Source organism: Tauraco erythrolophus, chromosome 17 (assembly GCF_009769465.1).
Source record: "Tauraco erythrolophus isolate bTauEry1 chromosome 17, bTauEry1.pri, whole genome shotgun sequence".
Classification (NCBI taxonomy): Eukaryota; Metazoa; Chordata; class Aves; order Musophagiformes; family Musophagidae; genus Tauraco; species Tauraco erythrolophus.
This window is the reverse complement of record NC_141481.1, coordinates 3,277,317-3,295,690: the sequence shown is the minus strand read 5'-3', so window position 1 is coordinate 3,295,690 and position 18,374 is coordinate 3,277,317. Positions and strand designations below refer to the sequence as shown.

Below are 18,374 nucleotides of genomic sequence, written 5' to 3'. Positions count from 1 at the left end.
GAAACTACAACAGGGTTAACTGAGCAAAAACATTGCTGGTTAAGACAAGGGTGAAGTTATATGGTGGAAGTTCTGTTAATTCTCTTGCTCATGACCATACCTCAAAAAGACAAGAGGGAAGAGGCAGCAAGCGAGGGCAGAAGTAAGGAGTGAGTGCTCATTTAACAGTTATCTATAGGCAAGCATAACAGAGTACCCTTTCTTCTTTCCCCAGGCTTGCAGTATAGCCTGTAATAATTGGAGAAAAAAATATTGCTAGGACAAGCTTTAAATAAGACAGCCAATGGGTGTCTCAAATTCTCACACACTTCTGTTTTTCCATTGTGATGTGCTTATAGTCAAATGCAGCTACTACAGTTCCTGTTCCCTTAACATCTAATAGCAAATAGACAATGGGTGCCACGATTTCTTTTTTTTTGTGTTTAAAAAATAATAATAAAAAAAAATCAGTAAATCTTTCAAAGGCTGTTTTTGTACTGACTTCTTAAGCAATGAATGCCACTCTGAGACATCCTTCTCTCCATGAAATTATTTTCCTACCTAACCAGCTTAACTCCATAAAATGAAAGGAAAACAAGCATTGAAAAGATTTGCTATCTTGGAACCAGGAAAAGCTATTAAGTCAATGAGGTCTGGAGCCCATTTTGGAATGAAAAAATACTGTTCTGATTTGTAAACCAGCAAAATCTCTTCCAGACACCTACAAGGAACCTCCTGCGACCATTTGTTTCTAGAATCAGCAGCCTGAAAAAGGGAAGAATAAAAAAAATACATAAAAGAGTAAATAGTATAGATATGGTGATGATCTAAAAATGATCCTATGTTTAAGTGGCACATTTTTTTCTGTTTATATTGCTTGCACATAAAAGATCGGCTGGTTAAAATTGCAAACCAAATGCCTAATGCCTCAGCTCGTGGTCCACTGAATGCTCTTTAGAAACACAGAGCATCAAGTGGAACAGTCTGTCTCACATTGTAGATTTCATCTATCGGCCCTGGAAAAATTTAGTTTTCCTTTGAAACTCAGCTTTTTGTAAAAACTCATCTAATTGGACTTAAACTCTGGGATCAGTGTACTGTGCTAGGGTCTGTCACTGATGTTGTGGTGGTGACTATGCTGTGTGCTACGGTGAGAATTTGTCACATATGTACTTAAAATGTTTCTCCTGGCCTGAATTTTTTTCGTATTTAGTTTATATTGCCCATATGTATAATGGATTTATGGCCATGTTTACAGTCCTGACTTTCTGTGCAAGAATGTCACTGCTTCAAACTTGTTGGGGGAAATCCACTACCAAAAGGAACATGGGCATTGCTCCGGTAACGATCTAAGGGAACATTCTTGCATTGCTGTACTCAAATAGTAAAGAGCCTTTCTCTTCCTGCCTTTCTTTCCCTTGCTTGATGACAGCATTATATCACATGTGAGATTATATGAGCAGAGTGCCATTCATTTATTGTTTGGAAAACAACAAACAGGAATAAAAATACAGCAAGAAACAATATTTCGTTAGTTCTGAATTTACATAGGCAAGCTAAGGAATTCCATATGCAGTTTGCTATACCAGTTACTTCTAAAGAGCCAAGATTTTCCCCTTAGTAGGCATTTGTGCATATTGCATCATATACCTCCTTTCCCAGGTGCTGTTGTCTGCAGCAGCCCTTCACTGGACTGCTGCCCTGTATGAACAATCTCCAGCAGTCATTCCAGTGCTTCCTTCTCCTCCCAAGTACCACCAAATTTGTATTTCTCATATTAAAAAAATGGAAAGAAAAACAGTGATCCATTATTTTTCTATTTAGTTTTATTCTAGGATATTGTCTTCCTTGATATCTAGACGTGTGTTCTATATACCAAAAGATATACAGAATTCATGTGATGAAGGTATCCTGTTTTTACTCCTATCAAGCATTATGCCAGAAATTTTGCCAAGACCTTCTCCATCAATGACAATGTCTCCATTTCAGGTTACAAACTGCACAAGTCTCAGAGCAATAACTGCACAGCAGTCCATCTGTTTTTATAAGCATTTTGTCTCCTTCTAGTACTGCCGGTGGACTTGTACCTCAGTTTCCAACATGTTCCTGCACCGTTTACCGTGAGTTACCAAAAACCAATTTAATAATAGACTCCACAAATTCTCCTGTTGTAACTGACTGAGGTTCTGTCATAGAATTTAACCTAGGTTCACACTATAGAGCATTCACACATCATATTTAGAAGCACATGAACAAAATGCAGTCTTCGGAAAGACTTCAACTAGTTTGCCTTAATTGTACAAACTTTCCAATCCAGGTGTCATGGTTTGATGTGGGGGGGGAGGTCCGGTAAGCCAAGAGATGCACCGAAGAATTTTTCCTGATAGGCGTTTGAGAAACAGATCTTTGCTCCTTAAATAACTTTCTCAAACTTCAACATTCAAGCTGCTAGGCACACAGTCTTTGCTTCTTTTTCATATCTAAACCAGTCCAAATAAGACCAAATGCATTTAATTTCTATTCACCAGACCACACACATGATGAAAACATGCATACGCTATCATTTTATAATATATATTCACCTGTCCTATCACATCTTTTACTATAAATCTACAACAATTTGTGTTTAGTTAGAAAGATGGTTTAGGAACTTACAGATGTCTTGTCTTGGGGTGGATTAGATGTATTTTTACCCTTTATTCTATCCAGAGCTTGGTCTGAATCTCGATACTGAATAGGCTCCAAATTCAGATCAAGTAACCAAGTCAGCACAAAGGCAGTCACCACAGGGCATTGGTTGTCAGTGATTCTCACTTGCTTTTCTGCATTCTCAGTCCAGCTGCTGTCTGCTCTCACTGTTACTTCATTGATGTAATTCAGGAAATTGTCCGAGTTCTCTTCACTTCAGATTTTTTTTGTCTGCTATTTGGCTTTTCCTGCCTGCCACTTCTTTCAGGGAAGCTGGCTGGCAAGGCTGACAAATCCAAAGTCTATCAGAAGTCCGGGAAGTGATTTGCATAAGGGAATAGTAAAAGAGGATTAGATTGCTTTTGTATAATCTTGAATAGGAAACTATTGAATGCAGAAGGGAAATACTGTCCTTAACCTGTTTTATGTGTGTTCCTGTCCAGTTCACTGTAGATCTTCTATGGAGAATGATTTCCTGCCCACTTTTGCTTGATTTTGTTCTAGAGGACTAAGACAATTTGCCGTCTTTACAGTGACAATCAAACTGAGTATGTGGGAGCAAGGGCGTGGTATGAAGCATTTCTTACTGCAAGTCCAATGTGTGGAAGTCATCACAGCTGCAAGAATGATTAAAGAACTGGAAAGCAGGCAATTGACAGAATGAGTTCCTCAACTTTCTCTTTAGCAGGCTGAAAAGAGTGATGCTAGTAGCACTAGATGACACTGCTTTATTTAACTTATCCAAATAACAGTTGGAGTAGGGGCAGAGAACTTGCTAAATACACAAGTATTTATACAGAAGAAAAAAGAATCAGAAGACTTTTTGCCTGGGTAGACAAAAAAAAACAAAAGAAGAATCAGTGGCCAGACAAAAGCCAGACAAATCTAGATGGAAAACATAAGCACTTATATTTCAGAGCAAAGGAATGCGTCACTGCAACAGCTTACCACAGATACATGGCTTCATTTGCACCAGGAACTCAAAATCAGGATCACTGTCCTCCCTGAAAGCTCTGATCTCTCTACAGGCACTGGCTGACAAAGAAGAATTTCTACAGGATAGACTAGTGGCCTGCAGGCAGTGCAGACCTAGTGCATAACTAAGACTTTGTTCTGACCATAGGACTGAAAATATCACATTTCCATTTCTGTCCCGACTGCACAAGTCTATGATTAATTTATCTTACTTGATTCTGGGATTAATCTGGGTCATAACAATGTGAGGTTCATTCAGAATTGAGAGAGCAGAACCCTGGAAATATGAGGTGCTGGAGGCATAAGCCCAGAAGCCCTAACCAGGTATTTGGCAAGGGTCAGATCACAAACCAAAGAAGGTATTACAGCTCCACGGTGTTTCATCATCTCTGGGCTCACAGAGCATATGGTTCTTTGGTGATTCAAATATTCTGTATTCTAATCACAATGTATGGCTCTCAGAGCTGCTCTAGGACCAGATTTTTAGCCTGGTGAACAGAAAATATAGCGTATACAGTTCAGTGTAGAAGAATGTGGTATGTTTCCAGTGTGACTCAAGAAATACTCAGTTTATGCCGAGACGTTACAGTGTATTTTACATCTGGTGTAAAAGTACACATATCTTTAGGAAAACAAGGAAAATGCATATCATGGTGGCAGCCCCTCGTTAATATGTTTGCATCTCTTTTCCATAAAGTTAATATTAACATAGTTACCTTGGCTTCAGTCTCCTGGAAATTACCAATAGGGCAGGATGTTTACCTACATTAGCTCTGGGAAATGGTCAGAACAGACATCAAGTAACATGTTTACATAGTCCAGTATTTATACCACACCTAAATAGTAGATTATCTCTGCCAGCTCCAACACCTGTACTGTGCTCAGAAGTGTTTCTATGACCAGAGGCAGAGTGTCCAGCACCATCCTTGCTATTCCACTACCCAGGAGTACGGGGATCACAAAGATGCTAGAACAACAGATACACGTTTAGTAAAACCATGGAAAAATAACCACTTGTCATGATTTAACCCCAGCTGGCAACTAAGCCCCACACAGCCGCTCGCTCACTTCCCCCTGGTGGGATGGGAGAGAGAATCAGAACAGTAAAAGTGAAAAAACTCATGGGTTGAGATAAAGACAGTTTAATAGGGAAACAAAAGCCGTGCGCACAAGCAAAACAAAACAAGGAATTAATTCACTGCTTCCCATAGCAGGCATCTCCAGGAAAGCAGGTCTCCATCATGCGCAACCACTACTTGGAAAGACAAACATCATCATTCTGAATGTTGCCTTACTTCCTCCTTCTTCCCCCAGCTTTATATGCTGAGCATGACGTCATATGGTCTGGAATATCCCTTTGGCCAGTTGGGGTCAGCTGTCCCCACTGTGTCCTCTCCCAGCTCCTTGTGCACCCCCAGCCTACTCGCTGGTGGGGTGAGTCTTGGCTCTGTGTAAGCACTGCTCAGCAGTCGCTAACACACCCCTGTGGTATCAGCACTGTTTTCAGAACAAATCCAGAACACAGCCCCATGCTGGCCACTATAAAGAAAATTAGCTGTATCCCAGCTAAAACCAGCACACCACCCACTCCACTAAATGAGTAACGATGATTCTGAGTATTCTCCCTCATTTCACAGAGAATGTGTGCTTTTAGAAAGAGCTCAGTGAGGTTTTTTTACCCCTGGGGTGTGAAAAGACAGTATATTACATCAATGTATGAGGGAAATTAACTCTCACTTTCCTTTTTGCCTGGTATATTTTTACTCCGTATCTGAAGAGCCTACAGAATTTTGTTTTAGTAAGTTACTCCATTTCTTAAATATGTTACTGCCTCAGAATCTCCATCCTTCACACAACATTTTTACTAAGTTTATTTATAAATTCAAGAAAAAAACCTTTTCTGTCTTAGCAACTGTTGAGTATGTTTATATGGTGGCTAGAAGGAAACATTGAATACATTTTACATGTACACAACTTTCTTCTAATTCAATGGATGAACCTACTTAATTTTATAACTAGCATAAAACATAGAATGAAAGACAGGAAAACTTCAGTGGCAATAAAACCAGGAACTGCCTACCAGCCTCCGAAATAGTTTCAAACTTCTATCTGAGAAGTCCTGAAAGGAGCCCTCCAACAGCTGTTGAAAAGGATGCAGCCTGCTCCTCTGAACAGAAACATACAGAAATACTAAAACATGATGGGAGGTGCCCATGCGAGGATCACGCAGGAGAGATGCAGCAGAGTTGTGAGCTGTGGGAAGGAGCATGAGTGTAGCAGAGGGAGTACTTTCCCTGTGGCACTTGCCTCACAAAGGCTTTCATCTCAGATCCCAAAGTATCCTCACGTAACCGTTTTAACATGTTTTTGTTGATTGCTTTTTTCCCTTTTCTATTTTTATGCCTTAAAATCTCAGTTATTTAATTTTTCATGCCTGTTCATGGTGGGTGGGTATACAGTCAATCTTATCATTTAATACTGGAACCTACTTAAAAATAAAGTTTTCAGATGATTAATGAAGAGTGACTCAGAAGGGGCTGGGAGGTTGGTGCTGGTTGGTGTAGGCAGCTCAAACTTGCCTGGAAAAACCTGTTTAAAGGAGGGAATAGTTATTTAAGCTAGGAATAGACTTTTGCCTACAAACCAAGAAAAATTAGAAATGAAAGCTAAGGCACTCACTTGAAGACAAAACCAGATTTCCCTCTCCTAAAATTATTGCTTAATCTCATGAAATCATAAAGCCTTGAATAGACTACATCAGAGTATGAGCTACGGGCAAGGGGAGAAACCACACAGGAGAGGCTGGGCTCCTCAACCTGCCAAGCAGCAATGCCCACTCCATGGATCAGCCTAAGGGGAACATGAAAAGGGCGAGGAGGTAGAGTTATCAGAGTCAGGTGACAGCCACTGCACATCAGGATTTATTCAGCTTATCACGAATCCAAGCATCTCTATTAGTAAAGTAACAGAAATTTCTTCTCACACAGCTGCTACGTAAAGGCAGCCTGGATCGAATGGGTGTGAGACTTTGCTGGCATTGATACAGCAGATAAATGTTGTATCAGAAAGAAGCGACGTGTGAGAAACTAAGGTGGTTGCTACCATTACTGCTCCCTCCTCCAAAACCCATCTACATGCAGGCAGAGTAAACAGGATTTAGTTCAAGGCAGGAGCGCTTTATATATTTTTATATAAAATACAAATAAAAATAACACAATATATAACATAATAAATAAGTATAAATAAAATAAAATCAAAATAAAATATTTTTTATTTTTTATATAAATATAAAACTGTTTCTTATTCTTGGAAAGGGCTGTCTTGCAGGAAACAGAGATGGACAAATGTTGCAGCTTGTCTGGAAAAGAAGCATTTTCAGGCTTTGAAGAGTCATGAGAGAAACACATTGCTTTGACTGTAAAGTAAGGGCAAATTTAGCTTACTGTGACTGGGTGGAGATTTCATTAATGACTGGAGAGAATCTAATTCCTGACAAGAATCAGTATTATAGAACAGCTGTATGAGCCATAGCTGTTTCTCTGGCACCGTCTCTTTCTAAAGACATCTCTCTGTTAAAGGCACATATATCCTTCTCTCAGACGAGGTAACCCGAGCATGCACAAGGCCCAAACTACCCGTTTTATCGTTATTTTGACCAGGTTTAGCAAAACCACATTAATAATATAACATTTTATTTTGTTCTCCTAAATGATGATGCACTCTAAAATTGCTGGTCCTACAGTATCTGAAAGCATGATACAGTGCAAAATGGAGGAGAAATACAACAGAACTGAGGCTTATTCTTGTTCTTTAATAGCTAAGGGTAGCAAGGAGGTATACAAAGAGTTAAGGATTTTTTTTGTGTATAGTTATGGCTTTCTCTTATTTTGAAAATATTTTAGAAAATCCAGACCAAGTTAAATGATTCTCATGTTTTCCTCCCCCTTTAATTTTAATAAAGCTGTTTTAAAATAAGTACCTTGTACATTTTTAGGACCAGTGGAAAAGTTAAATGGGAACTGATTGCATATAAATGTGAAATTGATTGGAGCGTTTTCAGAGATTAAAGTAAAAAAATGCTACTGGAATTCGGTGGAAGAAAGATTTTTATAAGACTGTAAATTGTTATGTTGACAAAATGAAAGGCCCAGGATTCCCTGGGTCCTCTTTTTTAATCTATGCTGAATAGACCAACCTGTGTAAAGACACAGATTGAATGTCCAGATGTATATTTAAAGCTGCCTTTGTTTTAAAGGTATAGTATTTACATTCTGATAGCTTTCTCTTTTCTGTGAAAATGTGCTGTTTAAGACAGTTGTAAAGAAAGTGTCATGGATTTTATAGCTATCCTTTAGCACTCGTAGAATTTACAATATGCCGTAGCTTTCAGATCTGATGACCGTATTTATGCCAGCCCTATTCCTATTGTTAGGAAGCTTTATAAATAAAAGCTTGTAATATTCCCAAATCCAGACCAAGCTCCCCACTCCTGATACGCGTGGTGAATTGTGCAATGGATTGGTTTGAAGATATTTTCTCAGGGCACAAACTGTTCCTTCACTACAAAACTCTGTCATCCCATATAAGTACACACAACAAATGTGTATTATATACACAGTGTATATATTACTGCTCAGAATGATTCAAGCTCTGCTTCAATACGGTTAAACTATCTGGAATGCATTACCTGCTGATGTCACTTTCTGTTGAGGAATGTGGTTTCTTGTAAGTATGCTTTTGTTCTTATCTGAAGAGATTCCTGGACTATTCCCCATCGTCATCTGATTAAAAACAAAACAAAACTTCCTAAGTCATAAAACAGGGAGCTGCAATTAAACTTCAAAAGAAACAAACAAAAACTAAAAAAAACATGAGCAAGGGACATGGTAATCTTTATCAAGAATTCGTCTCTGACATGACAGTAAAATCTGTCAGATCCAAGTTACTTTCAGATTCGAGATCTAGGTTATATTTGTAATGCAAAGATTACAAGATATCGTAGTTTTGCTTTGAAATAACGTGGTCAGGTACCCTAAAATCAATTGTGAAATGAGCTACAATTACACTTTTATTCAATTAAGTATGATAACCTCAACAAATATAACTATTAAAAATAATTTGGATGATACATAGAAACATAGATTAAAAAAAGTTTAAAAACTGAGAGACAAAATATTAAATATAAAGAAATTCACGAAATGAAGAGGCACAAGAGTGTTCCTCCCACCATATTACCTGGCTGCTGCTTTTTGCTTTCACATACTAAACACTGAAAAGACCTCAGAACAACAAAGAAACAAGGATAGCTGTCAGACTGTAGCAATTAAAAATGCTTGCGTTGTACATAAGACTACTCTGACTACATGGTGAAACACGTGTGACTTCAGCAGCTCTTTCTCTCAGTCTGACTGTATCCAGCCTACAAAACTTGTGGCCTTGGCGAAGTGAGAGAACAGCAGGAGTGCAGTTTTCTACAAGCTCAAGAATGCTGCAGCACAAAACTTTAGTCATGTCCTGGAAGGGAAAGTTTCCGGATGGGCAGCTGCCGGAGCCAATGCCTCACCACACTCTCTTAGGAACACGCCGCTCAGCATTTGTTGTTTTTGCTTCCTGCCCTTGGAGGTCATCCAGAAATGACGTGGACTGGTGCAACGCTATCTGGTGATCCTCCCCACCAATCCATTTATGTACAGCGGATTATCTAAATCGTTTTAACCAATGTGTGGCCAGAACGAGTAATCGAAAACTGTACGAAGCTTCTGTGATGCATTGGAGGTGGTTCCCCCCAAGACCATTTTTCTTTGTATGTCTTAAATACTTTTTTTTTTATTTTAAAAAGCACTGTTAAGAAATAATTTGAGAACACACAATGAACCTAAACCACATCCACTTACATGCAGCTAAGCATGCCTTAAAGATGGATTCATAGTTTCACGTTTGAATTTTGAGTTCACAGGCAGGTTTAAACAATATTTTTCTTTCGTGAATGAATAGGGGATTTGCTCAGTAGCACTAATCAATTGCCTTGGTTGTGCATAACGTGCTTGCAGACTACTCCTACCTTGCTGTGAGCAGGACACCAGAGCACCTAGTGAAGTTGTGTGGCATAAAAGTGTAGTTACTGCACATCGTGCCAACACAAAGTGTTACAAGGGTTGGACATAAAACTGAGTTTTCAGTGACTTTTAGATGAAAGGTCTCTTTTCATGACTAATGAACTACTGGACTCTCAATAAAGAGAAACATTTTCTATTTAGACTTCAGAGCTTGCCCTTTTCGAACACTAACATTGTATGAATTTGCAGTCTGTGCAAGCTCTAAATGCTTTGGGTCACTTCTAGATACAAGACTACTATTGTCCTATGTCAGTTACATGCCATTACTTATGGGGGAAGTGCATACATGACTCAGTATTCTAAAAAGAGAGGACAATACAGTCTCCTGCTTGTGTCACTAAGGGAACACCTGTGTGTTTGCTATGTGTACAGTGGGCAATAAGGCCCAGCCAGGTGCTATCTGACAACACAGCACAGTAACTGCTGCAAAAGGAATGCAAACAAACCTCAGGTTTGGTGATTATCAACATTCGTGCACTTGAAACGTCACTACTGAATTTGAAATACATGGGTTTGTGGTCTGGTGGTTGTACTTACACTGTGGCCGCATAAGAATGCATCAGAAGAAGATTTGATAAAAGCATGGGTGAGAAAACCACTCTTCTAAAGTTCTCTGTGCTAGCTGAGCTTAATGAAAACGGCCTTTCCAGGAGACTGAGGACAATTTATGCACGGGCAATCTGCTCAGCATTGTCTGTACTAGAATCAGCTTTTTCCTTCTGCATCTTAAAAAAATATCTGATACGTAATTTATTTTTTCAGGCAAGTAGAATGAAAGAGTAAAGGGCACCCAAACATTACAGAAGCATTGTCACATAGTACTGGATTGGCCATGGTTTGATATAGGGAATCCTCATATAATAAGGGTTTGTGGCAGAGGAACGGCACTGTTATCTGAAATACTGAAGACTACTAAATTTCTTCTCTGGTCCTCTTATAAATTTGTGTAATGCTTCCAAAGTCTGCTGCAGTATGTTTGTGTGCACATGCTGCATCTCATTTGATGGCTTTCTGCTTTCTTTCCATGTGTGGAGCAAACTTGAGATACCTATTCTGCTTTCAAAGAAAGAGAGGGCAGGAAAAAAATTTCTTGCAGAAAATAGTATTTTCATCATCTTCTCTAACCTGATTAGAAGAATTAGCACTAATTAAGTGTAAGAGGACTTGTAACCTAACTCACTGAATAAATTAAATTGTTTTAATTCGTAATATCACAGGACAGAAAGTATCAGCACAGTGACTCCGGTACACGCTTACCATAACACGAGCACATTCATGAACCACGGCATTGCTCTGGGGAGCTGGTTTCACAGTCGTGGGTCATTTCTAGCCAAGTGCTCTGGGCTGCTTTAATTGTGCTGTTTCATTGACAGATTTGCTCCACAAAAGGTGAATCGCCATTTCCTACTGCTGTCCAAGAGAGAAAGTGTTAGTAACAATAAAGCTCCAAGTCTGAATGACAAAGGCTCTACCCAGAATCCAAACTCAGTGGAAGTTCTCTGTTCCACCATAAGTAGAAAACAAATAACCTACTCAATCCTTTCTGAAACTGAGGCATCACTTTGCCCAGTTCTTACAGGGCTGAGATACATGCTGCTTTGTTTCATTGCTTTTACTTTGAATTACATTTTTTAATAAAAAGAAATGAATCTGCTTACATCTTGCAACAAGTTGTAAGCAGAATTAATGTGAGAGGCCAAGATTCTCACAATACCCCACCACAGGCAGCAGAACCATGCCACGGTGAATTTGGCTCTTGCACGCAGTAAGGCGTAGCATGGGAAACATCGCTGCAGTGACAGCGGCTGTAACATAAACACAGGAAAGGAGGACCCTGCTAAGCAGTGGGTGACCTCTAAAAGCACTGCCTATTCTTTACCTCCCAGCCTTGGTACGTCCCCACAGGTCGATGTTTTTGGTTAGCAAGGTGAACAGTGGGGGGGAAGGAGAGGACTGACAGGCTTGTAAAACCATCCCTGGCAAACATCTGCGTAATCGCCAGCAGCTACACCTCACCTTTGTCAGGTACAGACGAGCACACGCTGGCTTCCCTTCAAGAAGTTATAAATAGCAAAGTTCTGACAACAGCACAAACCATGCAAATTCCGCTTCTGAGCAGCAGAAGACCCAAATCCTTGGTGTTTTCAGGGAAAAGGAAGGAGGTGGGCTTGATGCATAATGAAGAAATTTAACTTCATTCAGCCTCTTTCCTTTGGTTTTTATCTATAGAAATAAGTATGTGTTAACTGGTAAAATTGTAGACAAGATGTAGAACAAATATCCAACAATGAATTCTTATCCTAAGTAGTTCCTCCGCAAAACAAATGGCCACCACAGTGCACTGGATTGCCTGCATAAATATTTCCTCTAAAACATAGCCAGTTTACAGTGATTATCTAATTAAGAAGGAACCACTGCAGAATAAAATTATAGGGAGAAATTCACTACCATTGGCTTTGCTTTCTTCCATTCTATGTTCTCTTCATAACAAATCAGATTCTTTTTCCCTGCAGTCTTTAAGCAATAAAGGCTTCTTTTTGGCTGAAGATGATCTCAAGCTAGCTCTGTGAGAACCAACCATGGACTCAAAGGGCTCAGTGCAGTGTGGAGACCTGGCTTCGAGTCACCACAGTCACATCTGTACACTGCTGCTTCAGGGTCCAAGATGATTCATCTATCAGAAAACTGCATTGCTGTAAGGGTTGAACTGGTTTGGACACTGGTAGCCAGGACATCTTTTACATTGCTCTGCTATACAGTGTCAACAAGCCCTTAAGGATTTGGACTGGGGTGCAGTTTCCTGGCATCCTTAACTCTTTGGGTTTTGTCTACAAATAACCTTTCAGCAGCAGGAATTAATTCAATTTTTAAATCACACACATCATTAGCAAGTCTGGTACAACTAGAGGTGTAGGTAAGATCTAAATAGCAAAATTTAAGTCACATTATACCACTTTTAGTGGTTATTGAAATTCAAGTTGCGTTGATTTTAGTAGACTGGCTGAGGAACTACGTTAATTGAATTTGTTCTCTTCCATTTTAAAGCTGTCTAGAGGAAAAGCTTGAATAGTTTCACCACATTGGCTGTAATGAATCCTGATAAATGAAAGCAACATAATAATCAATTGGCTGGCAAATGTTACCTGAATTTTCTCCCTTCTTTTTTAAGACTGAGCAAAACTTTTCCCTTACAATTTCTCTATTTTTTCTTTTTTCGTAGTGTTTAAAACATATAAGCAGCACTTGTAGGATTCTCAGGAATAATATGATTATGTAATAAGACATACTTCAACTACAAAACTATGCTATACTAATTCCATGGGCCTCTCCTTTTCGGTGATGTTTCACTCTGTATCTTCGCCATTTACAGAAAATAAGACCTTTATATGAAGTTGGTCTTCCCTCTACAGCTCCCAGTGGAGTTTTCAAAGCTTTGAGAATTTAGTTTTGGTATGAAAATGTGACTTGCGTTCATATGCTCTTGCAGCAAACATCTTGAAAATACTTGGAAGTATGAAACAATTTCCGAGGGGACATATTTGATTGCTTTTGCATTTTTATGAGGCAAAAGGAAATAATAATTGAATGAAGGTTTAAATGAAAATGACAGTTTATTGGAATTTTACCTTTGCAAAATGTTCTTAAATCAAGCAGCAAGTTTTTTGTTTAGGAGATAAATTAGATAATGAAGCAAAATGGAAATAAATCCCTGTAGAGCTATAAACACTGCCTCTATGAAAATGACTTTATCACAAAAATACAGTTGGAATTTCCCCATCACAATAATTCAATGCTTCTCTTCTGCTTGTAATAAATTTATATTCTAATTTGCTTACAAATTTCTTAATTTTATAATAGGAAAGAGATGGTGTGTTTCTTAGTGGAAGTTGTTTGCCTGTTTTCCAGGAACAACCTCATTAAATGCTTTCATGTGATGTATGAGGGTATGGCCCCCTTCTTCTGGCTCTCCTATGAGATTTGATTACCATACGTCCTTTTAAAGAAATGGCAAGATCAAGTCAACTTTATACAAAACCATCCAATTGATATGAATTTATAGCAATCTCCTCCCCTAAATTAAGTTAAATGACATGCTAGAATAGAAGCAGTTCCAATAGGAGTGTTTAAAAGTGGGGGTGAGTTCCGATTTTGTATGCACGTGAGGCTTACAAAACCATTCTGCTTTGTTCAGATACTTCAGAAAGTCTTCCAGACAGAAGATACAATCATGTTACTGGAGAGATCCATACAGGCAAAGAAGCACCCACCGAGAGTGGTTCAGACGCTGCTGGAGGGAAGAACTAAACAACTCAATACAGAACTTTGCTGTGAAGCACTTCAGTTTCAGTAAGTAAAGGTTGGGCTACTCTGTCCCTTCCTTCATCAGCCACTCAAGAACAGGAAGTTTACTGGCAGTGTGAATCAGTTTGAGGAGATTAGAATTGCATTCATTACACTGCAATACAAATTCTGGGAGGAAGAAGTATAATCCAAGTAGCTATGTAGAAATAATGGGCCAAAACATCTAATGTTCAATGTGTGCAGTTGCCTTTAGAGTCCCTTTCCTAGGACAGTTAAGAGCTCAGTTGCTCGTTGGTGGCTGATATCTTTTGGGATTCAGTCTTATGCCTAAATTGGGACTTGGGAGTTGAATGAATTCCATTCTGTATGAAAAACAAGATTTCACTTTAGGAAATACGTAACTTTAGAAACATGTTATCCCAGACAAAATTCTGTCTTTTGATACAGAAAACAATCTAATAGTCAAGCTCCTTAAAAAGTTAGAAGAATGAAGCAGCATCTCAATTTTCTACTATATAGTGACTCCAGTATCATCTTGGTACAGGTTAGCTCGTTTGGCATATGTTTTGGTTATACAGTTGTGGGAGCTTCCTAGCACATGTTGGCATGAGCTTGGTGATCCCTGGGCTATGATCCATTTTACAGTGTACATTGTGTCTTTCTGGATACACAAGATGTCTGAGATACTAGCCTTCCTTCTCTAATGACCGAAGAAGGGTCTTCTGAATTTTAATCCCATTTATCTACCTCCAATCCAGATGGAATACTGATGTGTTCCAAAAGAACTCTATCAAGTATATCTTATTTAAAACACTGTCTTCAAAATGCTCTGCAGGGGTTGTCTCAAGAAATACTGCACCAAGGTTTCTCCTACAGCTAGAACGAATTTCACAGCCTAGTAAAGAATTTTGCATATTTTAATGAAAAGTAGAAAACTATTCCCTTTTTATTTTTGTGTACAACAGCTTCACATACAATGAGATTAACAAAGTACATAATGCTTAAACTGAATATCTGTATTATTTTCCATAAACAGTGTTTTATCAGCTCAAAAAATTTCTATTCAAACAAGGAAGTAGCAATAAATCACAGTTTATTGTACTGGCATATTTCCACTTTTTCTAACTCCTTAAACCATGAATTGTACAATGCAATATATCTTTTTTTCAGTCTCATACCTCTTTAATTGGATCTTGACGTTTCCTTTGGCATACCCATATATTAGACTTCAGCTTCATGCTCTGCTCTCCACATCCATTCTGTCACAAATTATTGTTTTGGATCTGAATTATTTTATATCCATTTGGACAGTTTTATTCACGTGGCTTTTCATATCACATAATCATGCCTGTTCTAGATGCAGGAGGTCAGCTGTGAGAAACCAAAAAAAGTTCTGATTACATCGTAGCATTCACTTAGCAGTTACATTTATTATGGAAACAGATCATTTGCTGCTTCAGTTACCACTACACCATCAATTAGGTATGCAAATAAGCTAGTATCAGCATTTTATTAAAAAAAAAAACAAACAACAAACCAAACCAAAACAAGATGGCCTTAAATATTAATACACAACTCCAGTTTTATACTCACTCTGAGTCTTGTTCTCTCTCTACTTCTTCCCTGAAGACCTCTTCCACAAAAGCATCTGCAGCACTATGATTGACAGCACTCTGGTCAGCAGGATTGCATGAATCCAAGATATAAGACTTGTCTGATTTAAGATCAAAAATGTAGAGCATCACATTATCCCTCCTTCTTCCCACAATTGCCAGTGATGCTGTTAATGTTCCAAACGGTCCTGTCTAAAAAAGTTTGGAAGCTTAATTTGAAGTCACTGGAACATCAGAATGTATTGTAATATTTTCTTCAATTAGAGTGAAAGGACATTAATGTGACATACTTAAAACCGATAGTACATAGAGGTTCTGAATCAGTCTAACTCCTACTGGCTTCTAGGTTATACAAGAGCTTCACAAGCTGTTGCACAGCTATCCACAAGTATTTTAGGCTTAACATACACGCAAGTTTTCTGTCAGTTTAATATGATTTCTAATATTTTAACCAAAATGTTTGTACAAGTATATTGTTTGCTAGATGTAGTTATGTTGACAGATAATTAGCATATCCTGTTCTCCTTCCTCCAGTGCGTATGAGTTTTCCTCTACCACAGCTCCCTAATCCAGACCAGGTTATGTTGGATGCTTTAGGTGATCCAAATCATTGGAATTTTATGTTCATCATAACTGCAATTAGAAATAGAAATTCTGACAGGGTATTTGAAATTTGGACACTTTTCTATCACAGTTCCTGGTTAAGCTCACACCTCAAATAAAATGTATTTTCTTAAAAGACAAAACCATTTGCTAATTCACTTTTTAAGGATTGTTTGCTTTTAAATAATTTGTTAAACGTATTCCTCATGTGGTTTGAAGAAAGAAGGAATTCAGCCCAATAGCTCAAATATAATAGGGAAAGAAAATATCAAATGAACCACTTCTTTGTTACATGTAAATGTTATCTGAGTTTGCTGTTTATTTAAAAGGAAGTGCTGATGTTGGCACTTGTTCTCTGTGTGTGCTGCCAATTTTGTAGTTGAAGGGATTAGACAGAAAACAAATTAATAAAGTCTCATTTTTCTGTGCTGAAACAACTGGGACTATCCCAAAACAAGTTAAAGTGGATCCTGGAAAAATCAATCTTTCTTATAGTCTATAGTGCACTGAGCAATTAATAGAACAGTTGACAAAACATAAAGTTGATAGTATTAAAGACAGTTTATCAGCTCAGTGACTGTACAAGATTTTCCACATCTCCATTTATAAGGCACTGGAAGAAACATGGCTAATATCATCTCACAGAAAATCCTTGAATTCAGAGCTCCACATTCAATAGTCATTCTGGCACGTGATTCTTGTTCCAATTAACATGCTTCTGCATCAAATCTAGACTCTCTAGCATGTCCTGCTGTACGAGTTTAAGCTATCATGAGCTACAACAACACTCTCCAGTAACATCCATCCCAAACATATTCTGCAGGACCGTATGCAAATGCTCGACACAGCCATGCTAGCTCTAGCCAGGCTACACAAAAGAGATGCTGCAAGTGAAGATGGCAATTAGAATGATATATCACAGCAGAGTGGCTTAGTCTGCTGTTGAAGGTCAATGCAAGCAAGAAATCATTACTTCTCATTGGTGCTATGTAAGCTAGTTTGGCAAACAGGTTTCATATGGGTTCAGCCCAAGACAGCTGTTCAAATCCTGCCTGAAAGTGTGATTTGTCCACTGTCAAAAAAGGAACGTGGGGAGGAACTGCTAAAGTTATGTGAGCAACATGTCCCCTTCTCTTTTTTCAGGCTTGTCACTGAAGTTTGCGCTATAGATGACACCTTACAGACCTTAAAGCTATGTCTTCAAGAAGCCCATGATACTCTGCAGATGCTGATCCTCAACAAAGCAAAGCTGGAACATGAGATTTCTGTGAAGGCAAACTCCTCCTTTGTTGACAAGAAGTGTACAGACACTTGCAAAGTCTTCCCCAGCACCCCGTGGCTCGTTGGCTACACTTGAATCGTAGCCTTTGATATCTTAGTACATGATATAAAAGTTGCAAAGGTTGCAAGTGTTTCCTGAGGGAAATAACTATTCTGTTTTCTCAACCAATGAGGTCCTATAGAAACAAACTAACGAAAATGAATTCTCAGCTGTAGCTGCTCCTAAGTCAGATAGGATTAGTAGACTTACTCTAACAGAATCAGATCATACTAAAATAACCAAGACAAATATTGCAAGACAGATGCGAGTTACTAGCCAGAGAAAACGTTAGACTGAAACGCCGTACTCCCCAAAAGAATTAGTACAATACAGGATTTAACTGGTCAGGATAATGTGCCATCTATGTTTCAGTCCTTGTCTGGAAAAGTTCAGTTTAAATGCTTACCACAACCTTACACTCTCCTCCTGTATAGCAAAACTAGACTTGGTGTTTGGAATTAGAGGAGGCTGAACAAACTCGATTCACAGAAGCTGAAGGGCAATTTCAGTGCAACCACTTCAGCTACAAACGTATCCTGTGTTCACTGAGAGGGGAGTATTTCCATCTCTGCCTCTTTTTTTTTTTTTTTTTTAATTTGATTTTTCATATAATTTGATTTTAATTTGATTTTTTTTTCATAGAATTAGATATGAAGAAAATTTGTCTATTAATATGAACTACTTGTGACTGATGTGATATTTGCCTAAGTCTGAAAGGTCTTTCCTATTTAGAAATATATACTATCTATCATTAGATCTCAAACAACTTCATGAGCA

The 18,374-nt window shown here is 38.4% G+C and overlaps 1 protein-coding gene across 1 annotated transcript in view; it reads left to right on the top strand.

Moving 5' to 3' along the window:
- The window catches only part of TEKT5 (tektin 5), a 29,628-nt gene extending 11,995 nt beyond the window's left edge, over positions 1 to 17,633 (top strand). The window contains 2 exon segments of the mRNA XM_086622474.1: positions 13,951 to 14,105; positions 17,420 to 17,633. Of these exon segments, the coding sequence (XP_086478600.1) occupies positions 13,951 to 14,105; positions 17,420 to 17,633 (369 nt within the window).
- The last annotated feature ends 741 nt before the right edge of the window (positions 17,634 to 18,374 follow it).